The sequence below is a fragment of the Physeter macrocephalus genome, chromosome 17 (genome assembly GCF_002837175.3).
Source record: "Physeter macrocephalus isolate SW-GA chromosome 17, ASM283717v5, whole genome shotgun sequence".
Lineage (NCBI taxonomy): Eukaryota > Metazoa > Chordata > Mammalia > Artiodactyla > Physeteridae > Physeter > Physeter macrocephalus.
The window spans coordinates 10,981,016-11,002,116 of NC_041230.1; the positions used below are offsets into that span (position 1 = coordinate 10,981,016).

General features: G+C 49.5%; 1 protein-coding gene and 1 long non-coding RNA gene across 2 annotated transcripts; both read left to right on the forward strand.

The window, feature by feature from the left end:
• Window positions 1-1,732: 1,732 nt before the first annotated feature.
• LOC114484058 (numb-like protein) lies at window positions 1,733-7,917 on the forward strand. Its single transcript, XM_028477982.2, has 3 exons — window positions 1,733-2,083; window positions 5,631-5,753; window positions 6,739-7,917. Exons 1-3 carry the CDS (start codon window positions 1,768-1,770, stop codon window positions 7,350-7,352), a joined length of 1,053 nt encoding a protein of 350 aa, XP_028333783.1. The 5' UTR covers window positions 1,733-1,767; the 3' UTR covers window positions 7,353-7,917.
• A 2,697-nt stretch (window positions 7,918-10,614) lies between these two features.
• Window positions 10,615-16,867, forward strand: LOC129391421 (uncharacterized). Its single transcript, XR_008615523.1, has 3 exons — window positions 10,615-10,971; window positions 15,657-15,982; window positions 16,790-16,867. It is a non-coding gene; the product is annotated as an uncharacterized lncRNA (long non-coding RNA).
• Window positions 16,868-21,101: the final 4,234 nt, after the last annotated feature.

Sequence of the window (21,101 nt, forward strand, 5' to 3'; positions counted from 1 at the left end):
CATATATTTTTTTAGTGAAAACCTGTCTTTTATATTTATTTATTTTGTTGCACTGGGCTTTAGTTGCGGCAGGCGCGCTTCTTAGTTGCGGCATGTGACTCTTAGTTGTGGCATGCATGTGGGATCTTGTTCCCTGACCAGCGATCAAACCCAGGCCCTCTACAATAGGAGTGCGGAGTCTTAACAACTGCGCCACCAGGGAAGTCCCTATATGATATTTTATTGTTTGCAAAAGAACACACTGAGTACACTGAGTTTACTATTTATATGGAATATTAGAATTTACAAAGAATGTCATATGCTTTAGAGTTTGCAAAGGATTTTGCTGTTTCCAAAGGATATTATACGTTCCAGGTACTTTGCATTGTAGAAAGCACTTGAGAGCTTGCACCGCAAAAATGAGAGTTTACCAAGTGTGGTATATGATTTGCCGAACACATCACAGTGTTTTGCCGATGATGCACTGATTCACAGTCTCAAGGCACCGCACGTTCACAAAGAGCTCTCTTCAGTTCAGGAGTTACGGAGCAGTGCACTTTCCACAAAGTTGTTTACCAAGCTTTTGTGGGATTCCAGAGCGCTGAACATTCACTGCCTCAACTGACCCTCTCAGGAGACCTGGGAAGGCAGCAGAGGGATGTTTATCCAGGTTTAGTTGGGGAAACTGGAGCCCGGAGAGGGGAGGAGACTTCCTGAAGCCCAAGGTGGTGGGGGGCAGAGGTGGTTTCCCAGTTCCAACCTGTCCCGGGCTGTTTCCACTGCCCCCAGCCTGGCCTGGGTTAGAGCCTCACCGCCCCCTCATGGAAGATGGGAGAAGCACTGGGCAACCTCCCTGCCCTCTTTGGGCCTGAGTTTAACCTCACTAGCATTCAGGCTGTGGCTCAGATGAGGCCTTGATGGGAGGATGGCTGTATGTTTGTGTATTGGCAGAGGTGGGGAGACCCTGCCATTGAAGAGCCCGCTTCTTATGCTGGGTGGGGAGACCAGGTAACTGCAGAGGACTGAGAACAGCCCCAGAGGGGAGGGAGCCCAGGTTGAGGGGCTGAAACAATCTGGAAAACTCCTCAGAGGAAGAAGTATGCCAAGCTGGGTCTAGAACAATGGGTAGCAACTGGAGGAAGGGAGGAGGTACTTGAGGTGGGAAGAATGGTGGGAGATGACAGAGAGCAGAGCAGATGGAATGATGGAGGAAGACAGCATGATGTGGAGAGACCAGGCCAGAGGGAGAGATGGGTTAGCGTGGTCATCTGGAACTCAGACTCTGGAGTCAGCCTGCCCCTTCCTTCACAGTATGGCTCAGGCAAGTCACTTGCCATTTCTGGGCCTCAGTTTCCACATCTGTAAAATGGGGATAATGACAATATCAACCTCACTGGGTGGTTGTGAGGACTGAATGAGTTAATACTTGCAAGGCACTTGGAACAATGCCTGATACATTGGTCATGCACCAAAAAAGTGTTAAATTAATTAGAAAGGGAGACAGAAGGTCTCAGAGGGAGAAATAGCAGAAGCAGCAGAGGAAGATGGATGGGGGACAGAAAGCTTGAGACACACAGAGGGTCAGGTTGGGTGACGACTCCCCCACGGGCCTCCTGGGGAAAGTGGTCCTGGCTTGGGTGGGGATGAGCGACATGTGGGGGCTCTGACCAGCCTGTCTTGAGGGCAGGGCACATTGGGTGAGGAAGGCAGCATTGGAAAACAGTCAAGGGGTCTGGGTAGGAGAGGCCTCCAATGCCAAGGTGAGCTATCTAACCACCTGTCTCACCCATGTCTCCAGCAGAGGCAGCAGCTGCCCCAACTGCAGCTCCTGGCCCTGCCCAGCCTGGGCACGTGTCCCCAACACCGGCCACCACATCCCCTGGCGAGAAGGGTGAGGCGGGCACCCCAGTGGCTGCAGGCACCACTGCGGCTGCCATCCCCCGGCGCCATGCCCCCTTGGAGCAGCTGGTTCGCCAGGGCTCCTTCCGTGGGTTCCCGGCGCTCAGCCAGAAGAACTCACCTTTCAAACGGCAGCTGAGCCTACGGCTGAATGAGCTGCCATCCACGCTGCAGCGCCGCACTGACTTTCAAGTGAAGGGCACAGGTGAGCCTGGGGCTCAGCAGGAGGGAACATCGGGTCAATGCCGCTGTCTGTTGTAAGCAAGAGAGAGAAGAGGTGGTACACACCATGATTTTTTTTTTAACATCTTTATTGGAGTATAATTGCTTTACATTGTTGTGTTAGTTTCTGCTGTATAACAAAGTGAGTCAGCTATATGTATACATATATCCCCATATCCCCTCCCTCTTGCATCTCCCTCCCACCTCCCTATCCCACCCCTCTAGGTGGTCACAAAGCACCGAGAGCTGATCTCCCTGTGCTATGCGGCTGCTTCCCACTAGCTATCTGTTTTACATTTGGTAGTGTATGTAAGTCCATGCCACTCTCTCACTTCATCCCAGCTTCACCTTCCCCCTCCTCATGTCCTCAAGTCCATTCTCTACATCTGCATCTTTATTCCTGTCCTACCCCCAGGTTCTTCAGAACCATTTTTTTATTTTAGATTTCATATATATGTTAGCATATGGTATTTGTTTTTCTCTTTCTGACTTACTTCACTCTGTATGATAGACTCTGGGTCTATCCACCTCACTACAAATAACTCAACTTCGTTTCTTTTTATGGCTGAGTAATAGTCCATTGTATATATGTGCCACATCTTCTTTATCCATTCATCTGTCGATGGACACTTAGGTCACACCATGATTAATTAGCACTGCCTGCCACAGGCAAAGGAGAGGAGCAACATGTGATCAATTAGCAATGTCTGCCATCAGTCTGGAAGAGGAGAGAGGTAGTGTAAGCTGTGATCGATTAGCAATGTCTGCTCCAGGCAAGGGATAGTAAAAAGGTGGCGTAAGTCACCATCAGTTAGTACTGTCTGCTGTAGTTAGGGACATGAGAGCAGTGGCATATGTCATGATTGATTAGCAAGACGTCCATGGGCAAGGGAGAGGAGAGAAGCTACCCAGATGCCATGTGTTTGCTCAAGAGGAGACTGAGGCACCATAGGCTAATGCTCCCTCCAAGCTTTGGCCAGTAGAGCCATGAGATCTGGCCAGGTCAAGGATCCAGGTTCAGAGGAAAGAAGGATTGTGATTAACAATGTCTGCCTAGGGCAGGGAGAATAGAGTGATGACAGACATCATGATCTCCTTACAGTGTCTGACTTGAGCAAGAGAAAAGAGCGAGGTGGCACACCACATGATTGATTAGCAAAGTTTGCCATGGGCAAGCGAGAAGAGAGAGCAGGAGTATTATGTTTTGCCCAAGAGATGACTCCCAGAATTTGGCTTATGGGAAACATGAGGTGAAGGGCACAAGTGAGCATGGGGATCATGGGGTCAGGGTGCATAGTGATGGATTCGTGATGTTGCTTTTGGGTGGAGGATTGTGCAGAGGCAGCACCCATCATCATCGATTAGTCATGTCTTCGAGGGAAGATGGAACTGCAATGCATTCTTTCAGCATTTGGCCAGTAGAGCCACAAGGCTCTACTGGTGAGGGGTAAGGTGAGCAAAGAGTTCAATGGGAGAAAAGCATCATATTTGATTACTAATGTCTGCCATGGACCAGGAAAAGGAGAGAGATGGCATATGTTGTGATTTTAAGATGTATGCCATGGGAAAAAGGGAGGAGAGAGGTGGCATGGAACTATGATTTGCCCGAGGGAGACAGGCAGGAGAGCTGCCTTTCCTCCCAGCTGTCAGTGAAGTCATGTGGTCTGGCCCGCTCTCCTGCTTCCATATGCCAAATCTGAGACACCTACCCCTTATGGCCCTGGGGACTGGTGTGGGAGGTGTCGATCTGTGTCCAGGAGGCTGGGCTACTGCAAAAAGTGACTGCTGAGCAGATGCCAGCGCTCGTTGAGAATGACGCACGCTCACTCCGTGTTGTGCAGCATCCCATGTACTGCATGCACCCTCAGATTTGCTGTCCTCATTAAGTAACCTGCCATTAAGTACACCCCCAGGGCTGTCACACCTGCTCCCTGAGAGGTGGCAGGCACCCCAGACTTTATTTAGAAGACTCGTGTGCCTGTAGCCAGTTGCCCACTTGCTTGGATGTAACGTGCCACACAAAAATTTCACGGACTCACACAGATGTCCCACTCCGCTGCGGGTGTCACACACACTCAGAAGTCACACACTTAGTCATGCGCAGTCAAGAATCACACACACTTGGAAGTTGCAGGACCAGGTGTTACCATTACACACACTTAGGAAGCCCATATCCAATACAAACTACTGTATAGAAAATAGGTCAACAACAAGGCCCCACTGTATAGCAGGGAACTATATTCGATATCCTGTACTAAACCATAATGGAAAAGAATATGAAAAAGAATATATATATATGTATATATGTATAACTGAATCACTTTGCTGTACACCTGAATCTACCACCACATTGTAAGCCAACTATATTTCAATAAAAAAGTAAGAAACAATGAAAGCACATATCCAGATGTCCCATTCAGAAATCACACACACAGATTAACACACGCTCACGAACGACACACGTGGATTCACACAAACTTGTGTGAATCACAAGTCACATATGCTAATTCATGCCGAATTCCATACATCACGCAGGCAGATTGGCTCACGCTGGGGAATCACAATCGGATGCCACAACCCGGATTTCAGTCACACTCAGATGCCACCCCCCGGAAGCTGCACACCCATTTGGACTAACAGGCACAGTCATCATAGAAATGACCTGGAAGCCACCTACTGTCCCACCTGGGCAGCCCCACGTCACACCCGCTGACTCCTACAGCTAGTTTCTTTCCGATGCTCATAGGAGCGTCACACACACTCCCGTGGAGGTAGCCACTCGCTGAGCTGTCACGGGCACTTGTCACACGCCACACGTGAGGGTCCTCTTGTTTATGTGGATGGTGCCTTTGCTCATCCTAAGCCCTCACGGGGCCACCACACCTGCTCAGCGTGTCCTGTCTCGCAGGCACAGGTGCATCTCTGCCCTCGTGACATATGTTATGGGCCAGGCCTGGTGGGGCCCCACTTCTGCACTCAAAGCAAGACAGATGATCCCCAGCCAGTGACCAGCAGCGTGGCCAGTATCCATTCTGACTAGTCAATGCTCTTGCCATACATGTGGTTGAACATTTTTTATTTATTTTTTTTTTGGCCGCGCCACGCGGCTTGTGGGATCTTAGTCCCCTGACCAGAGACTGAACCCGGGCTCTGGCAGTGAAAGCCCCAAGTCCTAACCCCTGGACCGCCAGGGAATTCCCTGAACATATTTTTAAATTAATATGTATCGTTAAGCATTTAAAATATTCCTTCTGGTTTGCGGCTACATACAGCTCTTGAGGTCCTCCTTGGTTTGGGATCCCTGTGACCGTCTGCCATCAGATGTCACACACTACTTGGCTGTTGTACCACTCACACACACGCGTCACACACACACATGTGCGCAGTTACCATTTTTGTGGCCATGGCCACTTAGTTACTGCAGAGTGGACCCACCAACCCACACACCTTGTGAGGGCCACCTGCGGGGATGCGGTCAAGGGCAGAGCCTGGGCCTGTTCGCTGACCTCCACCCTTCCCTGACTTCCCAGTGCCTGAGATGGAGCCTCCCAATGCCAGTGACAGCGACAGCATCAGTGCCCTGTGTACACAGATCAGCTCATCTTTTGCCAGTGCTGGAGCACCAACACCAGGGCCACCGCCAGCCTCAACAGGTAAACTCAGCCCTTCTCTTGGGGCACATGCCCTGCAGTGCCCCTCCTGCATCCGCCTGCTCCTTTCAGGGCTACTGCAGAGACTCTGGGAATCCTGGAATCCCACAGGCTTAGAACCATGGATCATCTAAGAGCCACGGGATTACCACAGAACCATGGATCATTTAAGAGCTATGGGATCATCCTAGAATCATGGAATCAATCACTTTAGAACCATGGATCATCTTAGAACAATGGGGTCATCTCAGAGCTGCGGGTTCATCCTAGAACCATGAGATAACATAAGAATTATGGGGTCACCTTAGAACCATGGGATCAGTTTTTAAATCTTGCTGTCTTAGAACCATAAAATCTAGAAACCTACAGCCTTTGAATCACAAGATATTAGAACCTAACAGATTTGGAGCCAGGAAACCTTGGAATCTTACAGCCTTAAAAGAGTGCTCTCTGAGAAAATAGTGCCAAGAATCACCTTAGAACCACGTGCTTATCCTAAAACCGTGGAAGCACCTTGGAATTACAAACAATGTAAATTTAGAACTCTAGAATCTTAGAAAACACAAACTTCAAAACACTGAAACTTACCCAACTATGTTAGAATAGTACACTCAGAGAAAGATCCATGCAATCTTAGAATCTTAGCCTCCTAAGACAAAACAGTGTCAAAATATTAGAGCCAAGGGTGATATTAAAAAATATTTAATAACAGGTTTGCTACTGACCAATCAGAAGGGAAGCCGGCCTGGGTGATTGTCAGTCATGCCTATGCTTTTCCATCTTCGGACCTTAGAATCTCAGAAATGAATTTTCGTAGCACTGAATGACCTGTGGTCCAGGATGGTCAAGCCATTTGCCCAAAGCCCACGCAGCTAATGAGGAGCAGATCTGGATGCAAGGCAGGCGGCCCGGTCCAGAGTCTGATGCCCAGCCTGGGGTTCTCTCTGCTGCAGCCCATGCCCCCTAACTGCCCCTCTCCTCTCTCCAGGGACTTCTGCCTGGGGTGAGCCCTCCGTGCCCCCTGCAGCTGCCTTCCAGCCTGGGCACAAGCGGACCCCCTCGGAGGCCGAGAGGTGGCTGGAGGAGGTGTCCCAGGTGGCAAAAGCGCAGCAGCAACAGGCAGCCTCGGTGCCTGCCGTGCCTCCCGGCCTGCAGCCCTTCCCCGCCCCCGTGGGGCCCTTCGACGCCGCACCTGCCCAGGTGGCCGTGTTCCTGCCGCCTCCACACATGCAGCCCCCTTTTGTGCCCGCCTACCCGGGCTTGGGCTACCCGCCCGTGCCCCGCGTGCCTGTGGTGGGCATCACACCCTCACAGATGGTGGCCAACGCTTTCTGCTCAGCCGCCCAGCTCCAGCCCCAGCCTGCCACCCTCATTGGGAAAGCTGGGGCCTTCCCACCCCCTGCAGCACTCAGCGCCCCTGGGGGCCAGGCCCGTCCTCGCCAAAATGGGGCGCCCTGGCCCCGAGAGCCAGCACCCGCCCCGGCCCCTGAGTTGGACCCCTTTGAGGCCCAGTGGGCAGCGTTAGAAGGCAAACCTGCTGTAGAGAAGCCTTCCAACCCCTTCTCGGGCGACCTGCAGAAGACCTTCGAGATTGAACTGTAGCCCGAGTCACCCCATCATCTCCTGGAGCCCCACACCTGGGAGTGGAGGCCCAACCTCTCCCCAGTCCTGCTCCCTGGGGCTGCACCCTCCTGACGACCTCTCTAACCCTTCTCTCGACCACCTCCCACAACCAGTACAGAACCGACATTGTGACGCCCAGGCTGCGATGGGATGGAATTCAGGGACGGACCCAGCCTGGCTAAGGGACCCATTTCTCTGCCAGACTTAGGCTGGCACGGCCCCCTCTCCCCGGAACCCAGACACAGGGGGACGGCCACAATCCCACCGAGTGCCCTCGGTTCAAGCTATATTTCCCAATTTCTGTTGTTGACCTTCTACCTTCCAGCATTGGGTGGGATGGAGGAGGAGGGATGCCCACCTGGGGGCCCTCCTCGGCCCCAAACGAGTTCCCACCCCAAGTCTGGTCATTCCCCCCGCCCCCATACACAGCACAAGCAAAGGGCTTTCTTCTGCCCGCCTGCTGCCTTCACTGCCAATGCTGTGCTCACCCCTACCACCCCTCCCCTCCCCTTGGGGGCCCACATGTTTTTTGGGCCAGGGTCTCATGGGGGTAGGGGGCCAAGTTGGGGGCCCAGGAGGCAGGTAGGGGGAAGGGGAAGGGGAAGAAGATGCTCAGTTACCTCACGTCGGTGCCCGCTGGGGAGGGGTCCGGGGAGAAGGAAGGGGGTGCCTGGCGGGTACTTTTCTATCTTTTATTTCCAGATTTTTTTGTATCTAAACTTGCAGATTTGTATTATACAAGGACAGCCAATAAAGGAAGAATATAATGGTGCCCCTCTAGAAGGCAGGGTGTGTGTGCAGGAGGGATGGTGTGGAGACAGAGCCTTTCCTCCTGAGTCATCTCCTAAAACCAGAGGGAGTAAAAAGGCTCTCCCTGCATATTCACCTCTGAGTCGTAGCGTGGGAGCAGGTAACACTGACCCAGCACTCAAGAAGTGGGTTATTAATGGGTACCCCAAATTAATCATTCCATTTCTGATTCTTAGACATTTTGAGACAAGGAATTAAAAAAACATATAATCTGCTGCTAATCACTTCAGTATTAAAATTTTAAATAATTACGTTTGGAGTAGCATATCTTCGAGCTGGCGAATTCACGTTTCAGCAACCGCATTTTCCGTAACTTAGGCCAAAGTGTCATCTGATGTGGCAGCACGTTTTTAAGTCTCTCTGTTGTTTCTTGGGTTCCTTGATACAATCTACAGAGTTATATATTTTAAAATATATAAATTATATGTTTAACTCTTTATAGCTCTCTAAAATGATGAGATTGGTTTCGTGAAACCCAATATTATATCCCCATTTGACAGATCAGGAAGTTGAGTCACCTACCCAAGGTCACACATCTGACTAGTGGGGGAGCTGGGATTCAAGCCCAGCTTCTGGTCGACCTCAAGGCCAGTCACTGAACCACCAGGCTGTGAGGGAACAAGCCTAGGGTCTGCCCTCAAGGGTTTACATTACAGCCCATCAACCGGCTGGATCCTGGACTAGGGGACCTGTGATAGATGGCTCGCCAGGGCAGCAAGGGGGTCCCCAGGCAGCAAGCAAAGGACTCTGCTTGCAAAGAGCCAAGCTTTCTTAATCCAAGCCTTTGCAGGTGTCATTTCCTCCGCCTGAAACACCCATTCCTGACACTGCACCTTCTCCCAGAAGAATGCTACTCATTCCTTTTTTTGTATTGCAGTTTGCTTTATTTTCCCCCAATCATAGAATGTCCTGGATGCCATTTCATACAGATCAGTCACATATAGATCTGTGTCACCTCTCTTTTAACACTCCATAGGATGCTACTCATTCTTCAGGCCTCAGCTCAAATATCTCCCCTTCTTAGAAGTGGAGCCTCTTCCAAGGCGCCGCCCCCATCCAATCCTTTCAAAGCTCTATGACCCATGAGGCTGAGTCAGGAGCCCTCTGCTCCGCTTGGATGCTACAGGGCCCTGTGCTTCCCGCATCCTGGCCCTAACTCCTCTCTGTTTACCCCAGCCCAGGCCTGACCCATTCTGGGCTGTCACTATCTGGCCCCCCACTGGGCTGTGAGTGAGGGGTGGGTCTGGGGCTGTCCCGGTCACTTTGGTGTTCAGGCACAAGGCCAGAGAAGAGGCAGTCTCAGCAATTCACCGCTACAAACCGCTGGCGAGTGAGAGGGGCAGAAAAGGCCTAGGACTTGGAGATGATTCGAACTACTGGACTGATGGAGAAACAGGCCACGCAGCACACAGAACATCAGGGACAGAGTCAAGACCATCTTCCACGCCAGAGGCTGATCTTTACACAAAACCATTCTTCGCTGTGCCCAGAGCAGTCTTTCTCAGACACCCCTCTGTGCCTACCCGCCCCCCACCGCCACACACACGCACACCAATCCCCGTAGAAGCAGATGTTTTGGGCCCGCGGAGCTCCACGGATCCCTTATCTCCCAAGGACCTCCCACGGACTCCTCTTAGCCAGTTTCCCCATCTTCCCTCCCACGCCCTATGGAAACTCTCGCTCTTCACGGCTCTTCCCTCTCCACAGAGACCATGGATCTGGGATTAACCTCCCACTCTCACTTCCCCCAAGCTTCGGCTCTCTCAGAATAGACCCGAGGACGCGGAGTTAACGCACCAGCCCAACCCAGTGGAGTTAACGCACCAGCCCAACCCAGTGGCCTCGTCCCACCTAACGCCACGTGATGCACTCCCCCCCGCGCCCCCTTCCCCCCATAGAGGGCTTGCTTAGGGCGACATCCAGCTCAGGCGGCTGCAGCGCCCCCTTCCTAGTTCGCTTTGGAAAGCTCCGCCCCCCAGGCGCCTCCTCTCCAGGAACCACCCCGGACGGCGAGGACTATTTCGGAACCTTCCACGCCAGACTGCGCTTAGCGCCCCGCCCCCTTCCGGAGCTCTTTAGAAAGTTCCGCGCTGCGCTGCGGCCTCCCGGGGACTAAGAACAGACGCCGCCCCGCTGGCGATCTGCTGCTCCCCGGGGCTGCTTCCGCCACCCTACGAAGGGCCACTCGCCGCCCGTGTTGCCTCTGTCTCTACGGAAACATTCCCCCGACAAACATCCCCCCGCCCTCAAGCCGCCGCTCGGCCCTCGGGCTCCTGCAAGACCAAGGGGATCACGGTAGAGTCTCCCCGAGCGCAATAGAACAGCACCCCCGTGTGGCCCTGTCCTCCAGAACCCGCGGAACCTCCTCTCCAGGAACCACCCCGGACGGCGAGGACTATTTTGGAACCTTCCACGCCAGACTGCGCTTAGCGCCCCGCCCCCTGCCGGAGCTCTTTGGAAAGTTCCGCGCTGCGCTGCGGCCTCCCGGGGACTAAGAACAGACTCCGCCCCGCTGGCGATCTGCTGCTCCCCGGGGCTGCTTCCGCCACCCTACGAAGGGCCACTCGCCGCCCGTGTTGCCTCTGTCTCTACGGAAACATTCCCCCGACAAACATCCCCCCGCCCTCAAGCCGCCGCTCGGCCCTCGGGCTCCTGCAAGACCAAGGGGATCACGGTAGAGTCTCCCCGAGCGCAATAGAACAGCACCCCCGTGTGGCCCTGTCCTCCAGAACCCGCGGAATGGCCGGATTCGTGGGCTGCAGCAGAGACCCGCCAGACCTGTGCTAAGGTAGAAAAAGCGTTTAAAACAAAAAACTAGCGTCACAGTCATGGACAACATCATCCTTCAGGGTCTGGCTCAGGCGTTCACTCCGCTAGGAAATGCTCCCTGATTCCTCCCATCCGGATCTCCGACGTCCCCCCTGTGCTTCGCCTATCCTGGCCCTGACCCCTGTGCCTGTGTCTCCTCCATCCATTCTGGCCCTGACCCTCTGGGCTGTCACTGGGCCCGTGAAGCCAGGGACAAGAGCTGTCTTAGTCACCACTGTGTCCCCAGCATCTCCCAGGGCAGCACAGAGTAAGGTTCAGACGACCTGCAGGGCACCTCCTAGGGAGCATTCATTTAGTCCCACACACATATTTTGCTTAGTTTTGTTTAACAGTTTTGTTGAGGTGTATTCTACATATCATAAAATTCACCTGGTTTAAGTGATGTAATGATGCTGAGTGATTGTTTCTGCAGAGTTGTACAGCCATCATCACAATACAATTTTTTTTAATTTATTTTTTACAATCCCATTTTTTTTTGCATTTATTTTTTACAATCCAATTTTAGAACATTAACGTCACCCTAAAAAGACCTCTTGTGCCCACCTGCAGTCAATTCCCATTCCCAGCCTCAGCCCCAGGCAATCACTGATTACTTCCCTTCATTATGTATTCTTTTCTTCAGTTTACAAGCATTTTCGGAATACTTGCTTCTATCTGGTACTGAGGGCTGAGGATACACAATGACACACACAAGGCCCTGCCCTCAGGGACCTCAGAGTCTGGTTGGGACAATGGCTAATGGGAAGATATATTTACTCGCTCATTCCTTCATTCGAAAATATGTATTGAACACCTGTGCCAGCTACTGTTCTAGGCCCTAGGGATATAGCAGTGGGGGCAAAAAGAAAAAATCTCTCTTTGTTGGCGTTGATATTCTAACGAGAGGATTAAAAAAAAGAAATAAGCAAGTAGGTATGTGATTTAATGGTTGGAAGCCATGGCAAGAGTTTGCCTTCTGGTCTAAGAAGGATGGGAAACCACTGGAAATTTTCAGCAGGGGGGTGACATGATCTGATTTACATTGTGTAAAGGTTCACTCTGACTGCCATGAGGAGAATGGATTATGTGGTGGCCAGCAAGGGTGAGAGTCAGGGTTGGGGAGTGATGATGACTTAGTCTAGGGCAGGAGCAAGGGGAAGGGGAGAGAGTGATTCGGAGATAAAATCAAGATATCAAGTCAAGGACCTTAGTGGGTCAGTTGGGGTAATTTGCATATGGACTCTAGTATTATATTAATCTTAAAAGTTTCCTGGTGTGATAATGGTATTGTGCTTGTGAAGGAGAATGTCCTTTTTCTCGAGAGATGTCTGCTGAAATATTAAGGGTGAAATGTCACAGAATGACTGCAAACAATTCTCAAATAGACCTTTTTCTATTTACAACTTTCTACCTATAGATGTCTATATACATAGCTATCGATATATATCGATATATCAGTTTTTTTATATATATATCGATATTTCACCAGTTTTTAACAGTCATCTCACATTCTATCAATATCTGTATCTATATCTATATCTATTTATCTATCTAGAAAGAGAGAGAGCTAATTGTTAAAACTGGTGAATCTGTATCAAGAATATGTGGATATCCCTTATACTTTTCTTGCAATTCTTTTTTTTTAAAAACAACGTTTTATTGAAGTACAGTTGATTTACAATGTTGCATTAGTTTCAGGTGTACAGCAAAGTGATTCAGTTTTATAAATATATTCTTTTTTTGATTTTTTTCTTATTATATTGGATATAGTTCCCTGTGCCATACAGCAGGTCCTTGTTTTCTTATCTATTTTATGTATAGTAGTGTGCATCTATTAATCCCAAACTCCTAATGTGTCCCTCCCCCTCCTTTCCCCTTTGGTAACCATAAGTTTGTTTTCTGTATCTGTGAGTCTATTTCTGTTTGGTAAATAAGTTCATTTGTATCATTTTTTTAGATTCCACATACAAGTGATATCATGTGATATTTGTCTTTCTCTGTCTGACTTTCTTTTCTTGCAATTCTTGTGCACATTTTTTTTCTTTTTTTTTTAATTTGGCTGTGCTGGGTCTTAGTTGCTGCATGCAGGATCTTAGTTGTGGCGTGCGGGATCTAGTTCCCTGACTAGGGATCGAACCCGGGCCCCCTGCATTGGGAGCTCGGAGTCTTAACCACTGGACCACCAGGGAAGTCCCTCTAGTGCACATTTAGAAATTTTCAAAATAAAAAGTTGGAGGCTGGGGGAGCATCTGTTTTGGAGGTAAGCACAACTCGTTGATGGGTTGGCTCTGTGGCGTGAGGAGGGGAAGGTGCCCTCCATGTTGCCCAAGCTCCTGGCTTGAGTTCCTCAGTGGAAAGTGCAGCTCTGGTCTGAGATGGGGAAGACTCTGGTGGTGGAGGAGGGAATGTTGACAGTTTGGGAAGGACATACTCGGTGTCAGTCAGAGGCATGTCAAGAAAAGAGAAGGGACTTCCCTGGTGGCCCAGTGGGTAAGACTCCGCACTCCCAATGCAGGGGGCCCGGGTTCGATCCCTGGTCAGGGAACTAGAGATCCCGCATGCCACAACTAAGAGCCCACAAGCTGCAACCAAAAAGATCCCGCGAGGCGCAACTAAGACCCGGCACAGCCAAAGAAATAAATAAATATTTTTTTTAAAAATTAAGAGGCTATTAGAGTCACCCAGACTAGAGATATTGCTGATTTAGACTAGGTTCTAGATCAGCACTGTCCTATGACTTTCTGCATGGTGGAAATGTTCTATATCTGTGCTCATACAGTAGCCACTAGCCACCTGTGGCTCTTGAGCACTTAGAATGTGGCTGGTGCAGCTGAGGAATTGAATTCTTAATTTCATGTCATTTTAATTAATTAAAATTTAAATAGCCTCCTGTAGTTAATTTCCAAAATATACAAACAAATCATACAACTCAATAACAAAGAAACAAACAACCCAATCCAAAAAATGGACAGGGCTTCCCTGGTGGCGCAGTGGTTGAGAGTCCGCCTGCCGATGCAGGGGACACGGGTTCGTGCCCCGGTCCGGGAAGATCCCACATGCCGCTGCATGCAGGATCTTAGTTGTGGCGTGCGGGATCTAGTTCCCTGACTAGGGATCGAACCCGGGCCCCCTGCATTGGGAGCTCGGAGTCTTAACCACTGGACCACCAGGGAAGTCCCTCTAGTGCACATTTAGAAATTTTCAAAATAAAAAGTTGGAGGCTGGGGGAGCATCTGTTTTGGAGGTAAGCACAACTCGTTGATGGGTTGGCTCTGTGGCGTGAGGAGGGGAAGGTGCCCTCCATGTTGCCCAAGCTCCTGGCTTGAGTTCCTCAGTGGAAAGTGCAGCTCTGGTCTGAGATGGGGAAGACTCTGGTGGTGGAGGAGGGAATGTTGACAGTTTGGGAAGGACATACTCGGTGTCAGTCAGAGGCATGTCAAGAAAAGAGAAGGGACTTCCCTGGTGGCCCAGTGGGTAAGACTCCGCACTCCCAATGCAGGGGGCCCGGGTTCGATCCCTGGCCAGGAAACTAGATCCCATGTGCACGCCCCAACTAAGAGTTTGCATGCCACAACTAAGGAGCCCACCTGCTGCAACCAAGACCCGGCACAACCAAATAAATAAATAAATAAATAAATAATTTAAAAATACATTTTCAAAAAAAGAGAAAAGAGAAACCACACCAGGTATTTCAACAGAGAGAACTGAATGTAAGGATCAGGCTAAACAGTGAGACCTGCCTGACCTGCAAAAATCAGTTTATCCTGAAGGTGTTGGAAGGTGGGGCTGGCACTCTGAGGAGAGGGCTAGGCCCTGTCCAGACCCCAGAGACACCAGGGATGTGTTCGTTGGAAGACAGGTGGGCACATGGACAGTAGTAGAAGACAAGGCCCCTCTCCGGCTACACCTGTTCAGGTTGGCTCCAGCTGTGTGATGGATGGCAGAGGCCTGTGGGAGATGGGCCAGGCTGGGCTTGGGAGCCGGTCAGCCTGGAGCCCACATTTCATTCTCCAGGCAGTTGGGTCAGAAGGCACTAGATTGGGTCGGGGCATATTTTTTCAGAGATTTCTTTTTCTTTTATTGAGGGCGTGGGGTGTGTCACATGGCTTGTGGGATCTTAGTTCCCCAACCAGGGATCTAACCTGGGTCCTCGGCAGTGAAAGCACGGAATCCTAACCACTGGACCGCCAGGGGATTCCCTCCAGAGATTTTTCTTTGTAGAAGAGCTTTATTTTTTATGTACTTTATGCACCCATAGAGGAGAGACAGACAGAGATAGAGGATGAGATAGAGAGAGGAGATGAGAAAGAATGAAAGAGAAAGAGGGAGATTCACTTTTGAGGAGCCGCAGGGTTTTGGAACAATCTTTGAAAAAGCCTTCATTCACATTTTGTGGCTACCCCATAACTAGTGTGAGTGATCCGTGGTTGGGGGAGTTTGAGCATGATTTGCTGCTATAAACAGTGCCATGGTGGCCGTCCTTACTGCTAAATTCTTCCGTGCACATGTGCACACAATAAAACCATATTTTATTGACCCATTCCTCCCCTACTTGTTAACACCTCTGAAATCAGAATGCAGCTTACAACGCTCGTGGGTCATAGTTTAACCGGCAGTTTTTTTTTCTCTCCTGGTGATTTTTTTTTTTTTTTTTTTTTTTTTGAGGTATGCGGGCCTCTCACTGTTGTGGCCTCTCCTGTTGCGGAGCACAGGCTCCGGATGCACAGGCCCCGGACGCGCAGGCTCAGCGGCCATGGCTCACGGGCCCAGCCGCTCCGCAGCATGTGGGATCCTCCCGGACCGGGGCACGAACCCGTGTCCCCTGCATCGGCAGGTGGACTCTCAACCACTGCGCCAGCAGGGAAGCCCCTCTCCTGGTGATTTGAAGTAACAACGCATCTTACCATCGATGGCCTCTTGGATGTGAATGGTCACTGGAGTAACAGTAATACTCAGAGAAAACACTCTTGTAACACTTACTATGAGCCAAGGTAACTCATAATAACCCTGGGAGGTGGATACTGTTATTGTCTCCATTTTCCTGATTGAGCCACAGAGTGGTTAAGGAACTTGCCCAGAGTTGCACAGCAAGGAAGTGATGGAGTGGGAATTAGAACCCAGGCAGTAGCTCCAGAGTCTCTTTGTATGTCTGAGTTTTGCAGTATTTATTTATTTATTTATTTGGCTGCACCACGTGGCTTGCGGGATCTCAGTTTCCAGACCAGGGATTGAACCCGGGCCCCATGGTGAAAGCCCAGAATTCTAACCGGTAGGCCACCAGGGAACTCCCAGTTTCCAGCATTTAGTACCAAGCTGAACACTGTAGTTGAGATGCCTCCCCCACCACACACACCCCAACCCTGTTTATACGCAAGAGACCCTGCTCCAGGTCCCAGATAACTGGATGGAAGAGATACCAGTCCATCCAAAGGGGCACTTTGGACATTTGAGGCTGCAATTGTCCTGTATACTGCAGCACGTTTTGAATGTCTAACCACCCCAGGCTTATAAATGCCTTTAGAACAGGTCTCAAAGTTTGGTCCAGGGTACCCTGGGAGTCCCCAAGACCTTTTGTGCACAAAGTTAAAATTATTTTCATAATATTACCAGGAGGTTTTTCGCCTAGTTCACTGTCATTTTCTCATGGGAAGTGCGATTTGCCTTCCCTCTTTTTGGATCTGAGCAGGCTTGTGAGTTGCTTATAACCAGTAGCATGTTGCAAAAGTGATGCTGCATGATCCCCAAGGCTAGATCAGAAGAGGTGAGGCTGTGTCTGCCTCTGTCGTGAAGTGAAACAGAGACACTGAAGACCAGAGCTGCCTTGCAAGAACTTTGACTGCCCTGAGGCCACCATGATTAGAGGAAGCCCAAACCAGCCCCAAAAGTGATGCTGCATGATCGCCAAGGCTAGATCAGAAGAGGTGAGGCTGTGTCTGCCTCTTTCGTGAAACAGAGACACTGAAGACCAGAGCTGCCTTGCAAGAACTTTGACTGCCCTGAGGCCACCATGATTAGAGGAAGCCCAAACCAGCCCACGTGGAGAAGCCCTGTGACTAGAAGGAGAGAGAGAGAACTGCCCACACACCCCCAGCTGGTACCTCAACTGGGACACCCCACTGTCCCAGCTTCAGCCACCAACTAACGACATCCATATGGGATCCCAAGGCAGAACTGCCCAGCTGGACCCTTCCCAAAAATCTGACCACAGGCATGGTGAGAGATAAAAGGCTTACTGTTGTGGCTTTAAGCCACCGTGTTTTGGAGAGATTTGTTATCTAGCAATGGTAACTAGAAAGAGGGTGGAGTACAGAAAATAAGGAGCTTGCAGAGAACTGCAGCCTGGAGAGCTGAGAATAAACATCTGTTGACAATAACAGCAGCTAATATTTAAGTGCTTTCTGTGTATGAGCACCATTCTAAGTGCTTGGCATTAATGAACTCATTTAATCCTCACTGCAGCCCTAGGAAGTGAATGTCATTACCATCTCCGTTTTACGGGAAGCAAGGCAGGGAGGACGTCGGGAATTGGATAAAAACGGAACTTGAACCCCAGCTGTGGCTTCAAGCAAAGGGCGTTACTGCTGAGGAGCATGTGACTTGGCTCAGCCAATCTGGGCATTCGGGCCCACCCCAGGCCACAGTGATTGGCTCTGGCACGGCCATGGGACCTCAGCGGGACAATCAGAGTCAGCCTCATTACTTTGCTGGGGAATCTGAGACAAAGGTGCTCCCCTTTACCTGGGGGATATGAGTGAGCGTCCCTCTGGCCCAAAGGCTGCTGGCAGCTATCTTGGGAACTGTCGCTGGAAAAGGTGGGGCCGAGGGATGAAAAGAAATGGGGGTCCTTGGTGACACTGCTGAACAGATGTGTCAGCTTTAGCTGAAGCCAGCCAAGTGTGGAATTTCCAGTTACAAATTTCCTTTACAGTTTAAGCCATCTGAGTCAGCTTTTCTGTTGCTTGCGTCCAAGATTAATCAAAATATGTAACAACCAGTGATTTGGGCACTGAGCGATCAGAAAGCTTCATTGCTGTGCCTGATATTAAGGCTTTTCTCCCCCCCTGTATTGGGAGGTCTGGGAAGTGGGGTGAAGGGGAAGTTAGAGTGGTCACAGTGTGGAAAACGTGCAGATCTTGAGGCAGCACCATTTGCCAACCAATACAGAAATAATTTAGTATCTCAACAATCAACGAAGCAAGATAGCTTGTCCGAGCTGTGAAAATGAATAAACAGAAGCCTCATTTAAAATGAAGTTGGGCGGCCAGAAGGGGGAGCTGTCATGCCCTGCCTCTCTAGGGCGATTAGAGACTGGACAGGAAGAGATGTACCTTTCTATTTTCAACAGGAAGACGGTTACTGCTTTACTACCCATCAGGAGGAAGGAAGAGTTTCTTCTTGCCCAGCAACGGTCCAGTTACAGCTCAGCCAAAGAAAAGCGATTAAACTTCAAGCTCCCAGTTTCTTCCACTGGACTCTGTTTATAACGGCCCCTCCCAACTCTCCCTTCTCCTGTATAAAAGAATGTCCCTCTCCTTTGTTCTCCCCACTTGCTTGTGCTTTACCATAGAGTCCATGTCCCAAATTGTAATTCTCTGCTATTCCCAAATAAACCCATTTTGCTGGTAAAATACCTGGCTGCTTTATTGTTTTAGGTTAAAAAAGCTGAATGTTAGCTTTACTTGCCAACTGATGCAACCCCCTTTTGACATGTACTAGAGTGAATGGATTTCTGTTTCCTACAACTGGGGAAAGAAAAAAAACCCTCTTATGAAATGTAGTCATGAATCAAACCTTTAAGAAATTGAACAAATAGCAGGGAAATCTCACTTTAACCGTATGAGGTCATTTCAGCTTCGGGTCAGGCAGAAACACTATGGAGATTTTGACTGTGAGCTGCCAGCAGGGGATCCGCACCCTTTGGCCCAGCAATCCCACCACTGGGACGCACAAGGATGTGCATCGAGGCATTATTTATAATGGGAGGAAATTGGAAACAGCTTCAATGTCTGGCAACACTGCCCTGTTGAGTAAACACCATGCAAACATTAGAGATTGTGTTTATGCAAAGATGTTTTAACAAGGGAACAGCTTATGTTTTAAGAAGGGAAAAAGCAGGACTGTATAAACAATTTGCTCACACAGTTATGTAACACACACACACACACACACACACACACACACACACACCACTTTTCAAGCCTGAATAAAATAGAAAAGGCTGAAAGGAAATACATCAAATTGTTAACTTCAGTAGTGATGTGGGATTGGGGAAGAGGTATCTTTGTCTTTCTAGTTTTCTGTATTTTCCAAATTGTGCTTAACCAACAACAAACTCTTTTAAATTTTATTTTCGAAAATTTTAACTTAGGTCATGAACATTTCCAAACAGCTACCGAAAGCAGAGAGACAATAAACTCACATGGGCCCATCACTCAGCTTCAAGAACTGTCAACATTTTGCTATTTCATCACCTTTCCCCTCTATTTGGAAATACTTTAAAAAAAAATACAAGTGATGGACATCATGTCCATTCTTAAATACCACAATGAACATCAAAGTAAAGGGGGGGGGCTGCATTTCCTTATATAACTCCAAAGCCTTATCACATCTAACAAAATTAACAAAATTTTAAATATCATCTCACAGCCAGTCCTGATTCAGGTTTCCCCCAACTGTCTCAAAAACATCTCTTTACAGTGGTTCTGTTTGAACTGAGATACAGACAAAGTACATTCACTGTTTTTTTTTTAATATTCTTATTTACAAACAAAAGTCATCCATATGTGTGTGTGTGTGTGTGTGTGTACACCGTTTTATGAATTTTAATCAATGCATAGAATTGTATGACCACCAGCACAAGCAGGGTTCATGGCAGCCCTGTCACTCCAAAAATTCCCTCAGGCTTTGTAATCAAGTGTGTTTGGTTTTTGTGTTTCTGTATTTTTTCTTTTTTTCTAATGGGAGGAAAAAAGCAGTATTCGGAGGTGGTTGAAGCCCTGAAGTTATCTAAGATTTCCAAGCACAGGGTTGGGTAGGAGACCTGGGCTCCAGTCCTGCTCTCTGGCTTGGGGGTCTTCCTCTCTTGGAGAGGCAGTTTCCTCATCTGTAAGGTGGGTGCTGTGAGGACCCAGTGAGTAAGGAAGGGTGCCCAGGAAGCTCTCAGTGATAGCAGTGCTTAGTCTGACCTGCCCTTCCTTCTTTATTCACAGCCCCCCAGGCTGAGCCATCTCCTTGTCCGGGCACCCGGCCTGCACAGAGCAGCCGTGCCCTCCTTATATCCTCTCCTCCCTCGCCCTCACAGCCAACATGACTCTACATTCTGTGGTTTCTACTTTCCGTGGGACTGGAATGCACCCCCTCCTCCGGCCCAGAGTCCACAGGGCCTGTCCCATCTGGGTGCTTGCCTGGGCTCCAGCCTTCCCTTGGGTCACCTGGGCCCCCTCAGCACCCTCCCCCCAGCTTCCTAAATGTCACCACACCCTCTGGTGTGTCCTTGGATATCACAGAGACCTGCCAAGTGCCTCCATTCCCTATACAAGATTATTTCCCATAATAATCAGGAAATGAAATAAACAATATTAATGGCCAGAAAAGAGATGCAAAGGCTGAACTGTTCTCGAACCTCATATATATATAATCATGCCAATAAAAAAGAATTTAAAAATAAATATTACAGTACAAAAAAGGCAAAAAAAGTAGCACTGCTATTTATTCAAAGTTTATTGAAAGATTCAAAGTTGGAACTTGGATCCTTTGGTTACAGTCTGATGTAATCAAACTGCATGTAAATAATTGTGAGTTTTTTTCTTCTTGAGGAGAGAGAGAGATTGGGAGGGAGGAAGAGAGACAGGGAGGGAGAGAGAAAGAGACACAGAGAGAAACCAAGAGAGAGCGTGCACGCAAGCAGGTTGCATTTCCAGTGGCTACAGGGAGTCTCAGCGCTGAGTCCCACCGTCCAGACATTGGGCCCTGAGCACTTGGGGGCCACGCTGCAAAGCGACCCCCGCCCCCCGTCAGTACTAAGGGCAAGGGTATCGCAGGAGCATTACTTCCCGCTGCCTGGATGGAATTCAGAAATCCCATCTCTCCTTCTCCCTTTACAAGACCCCC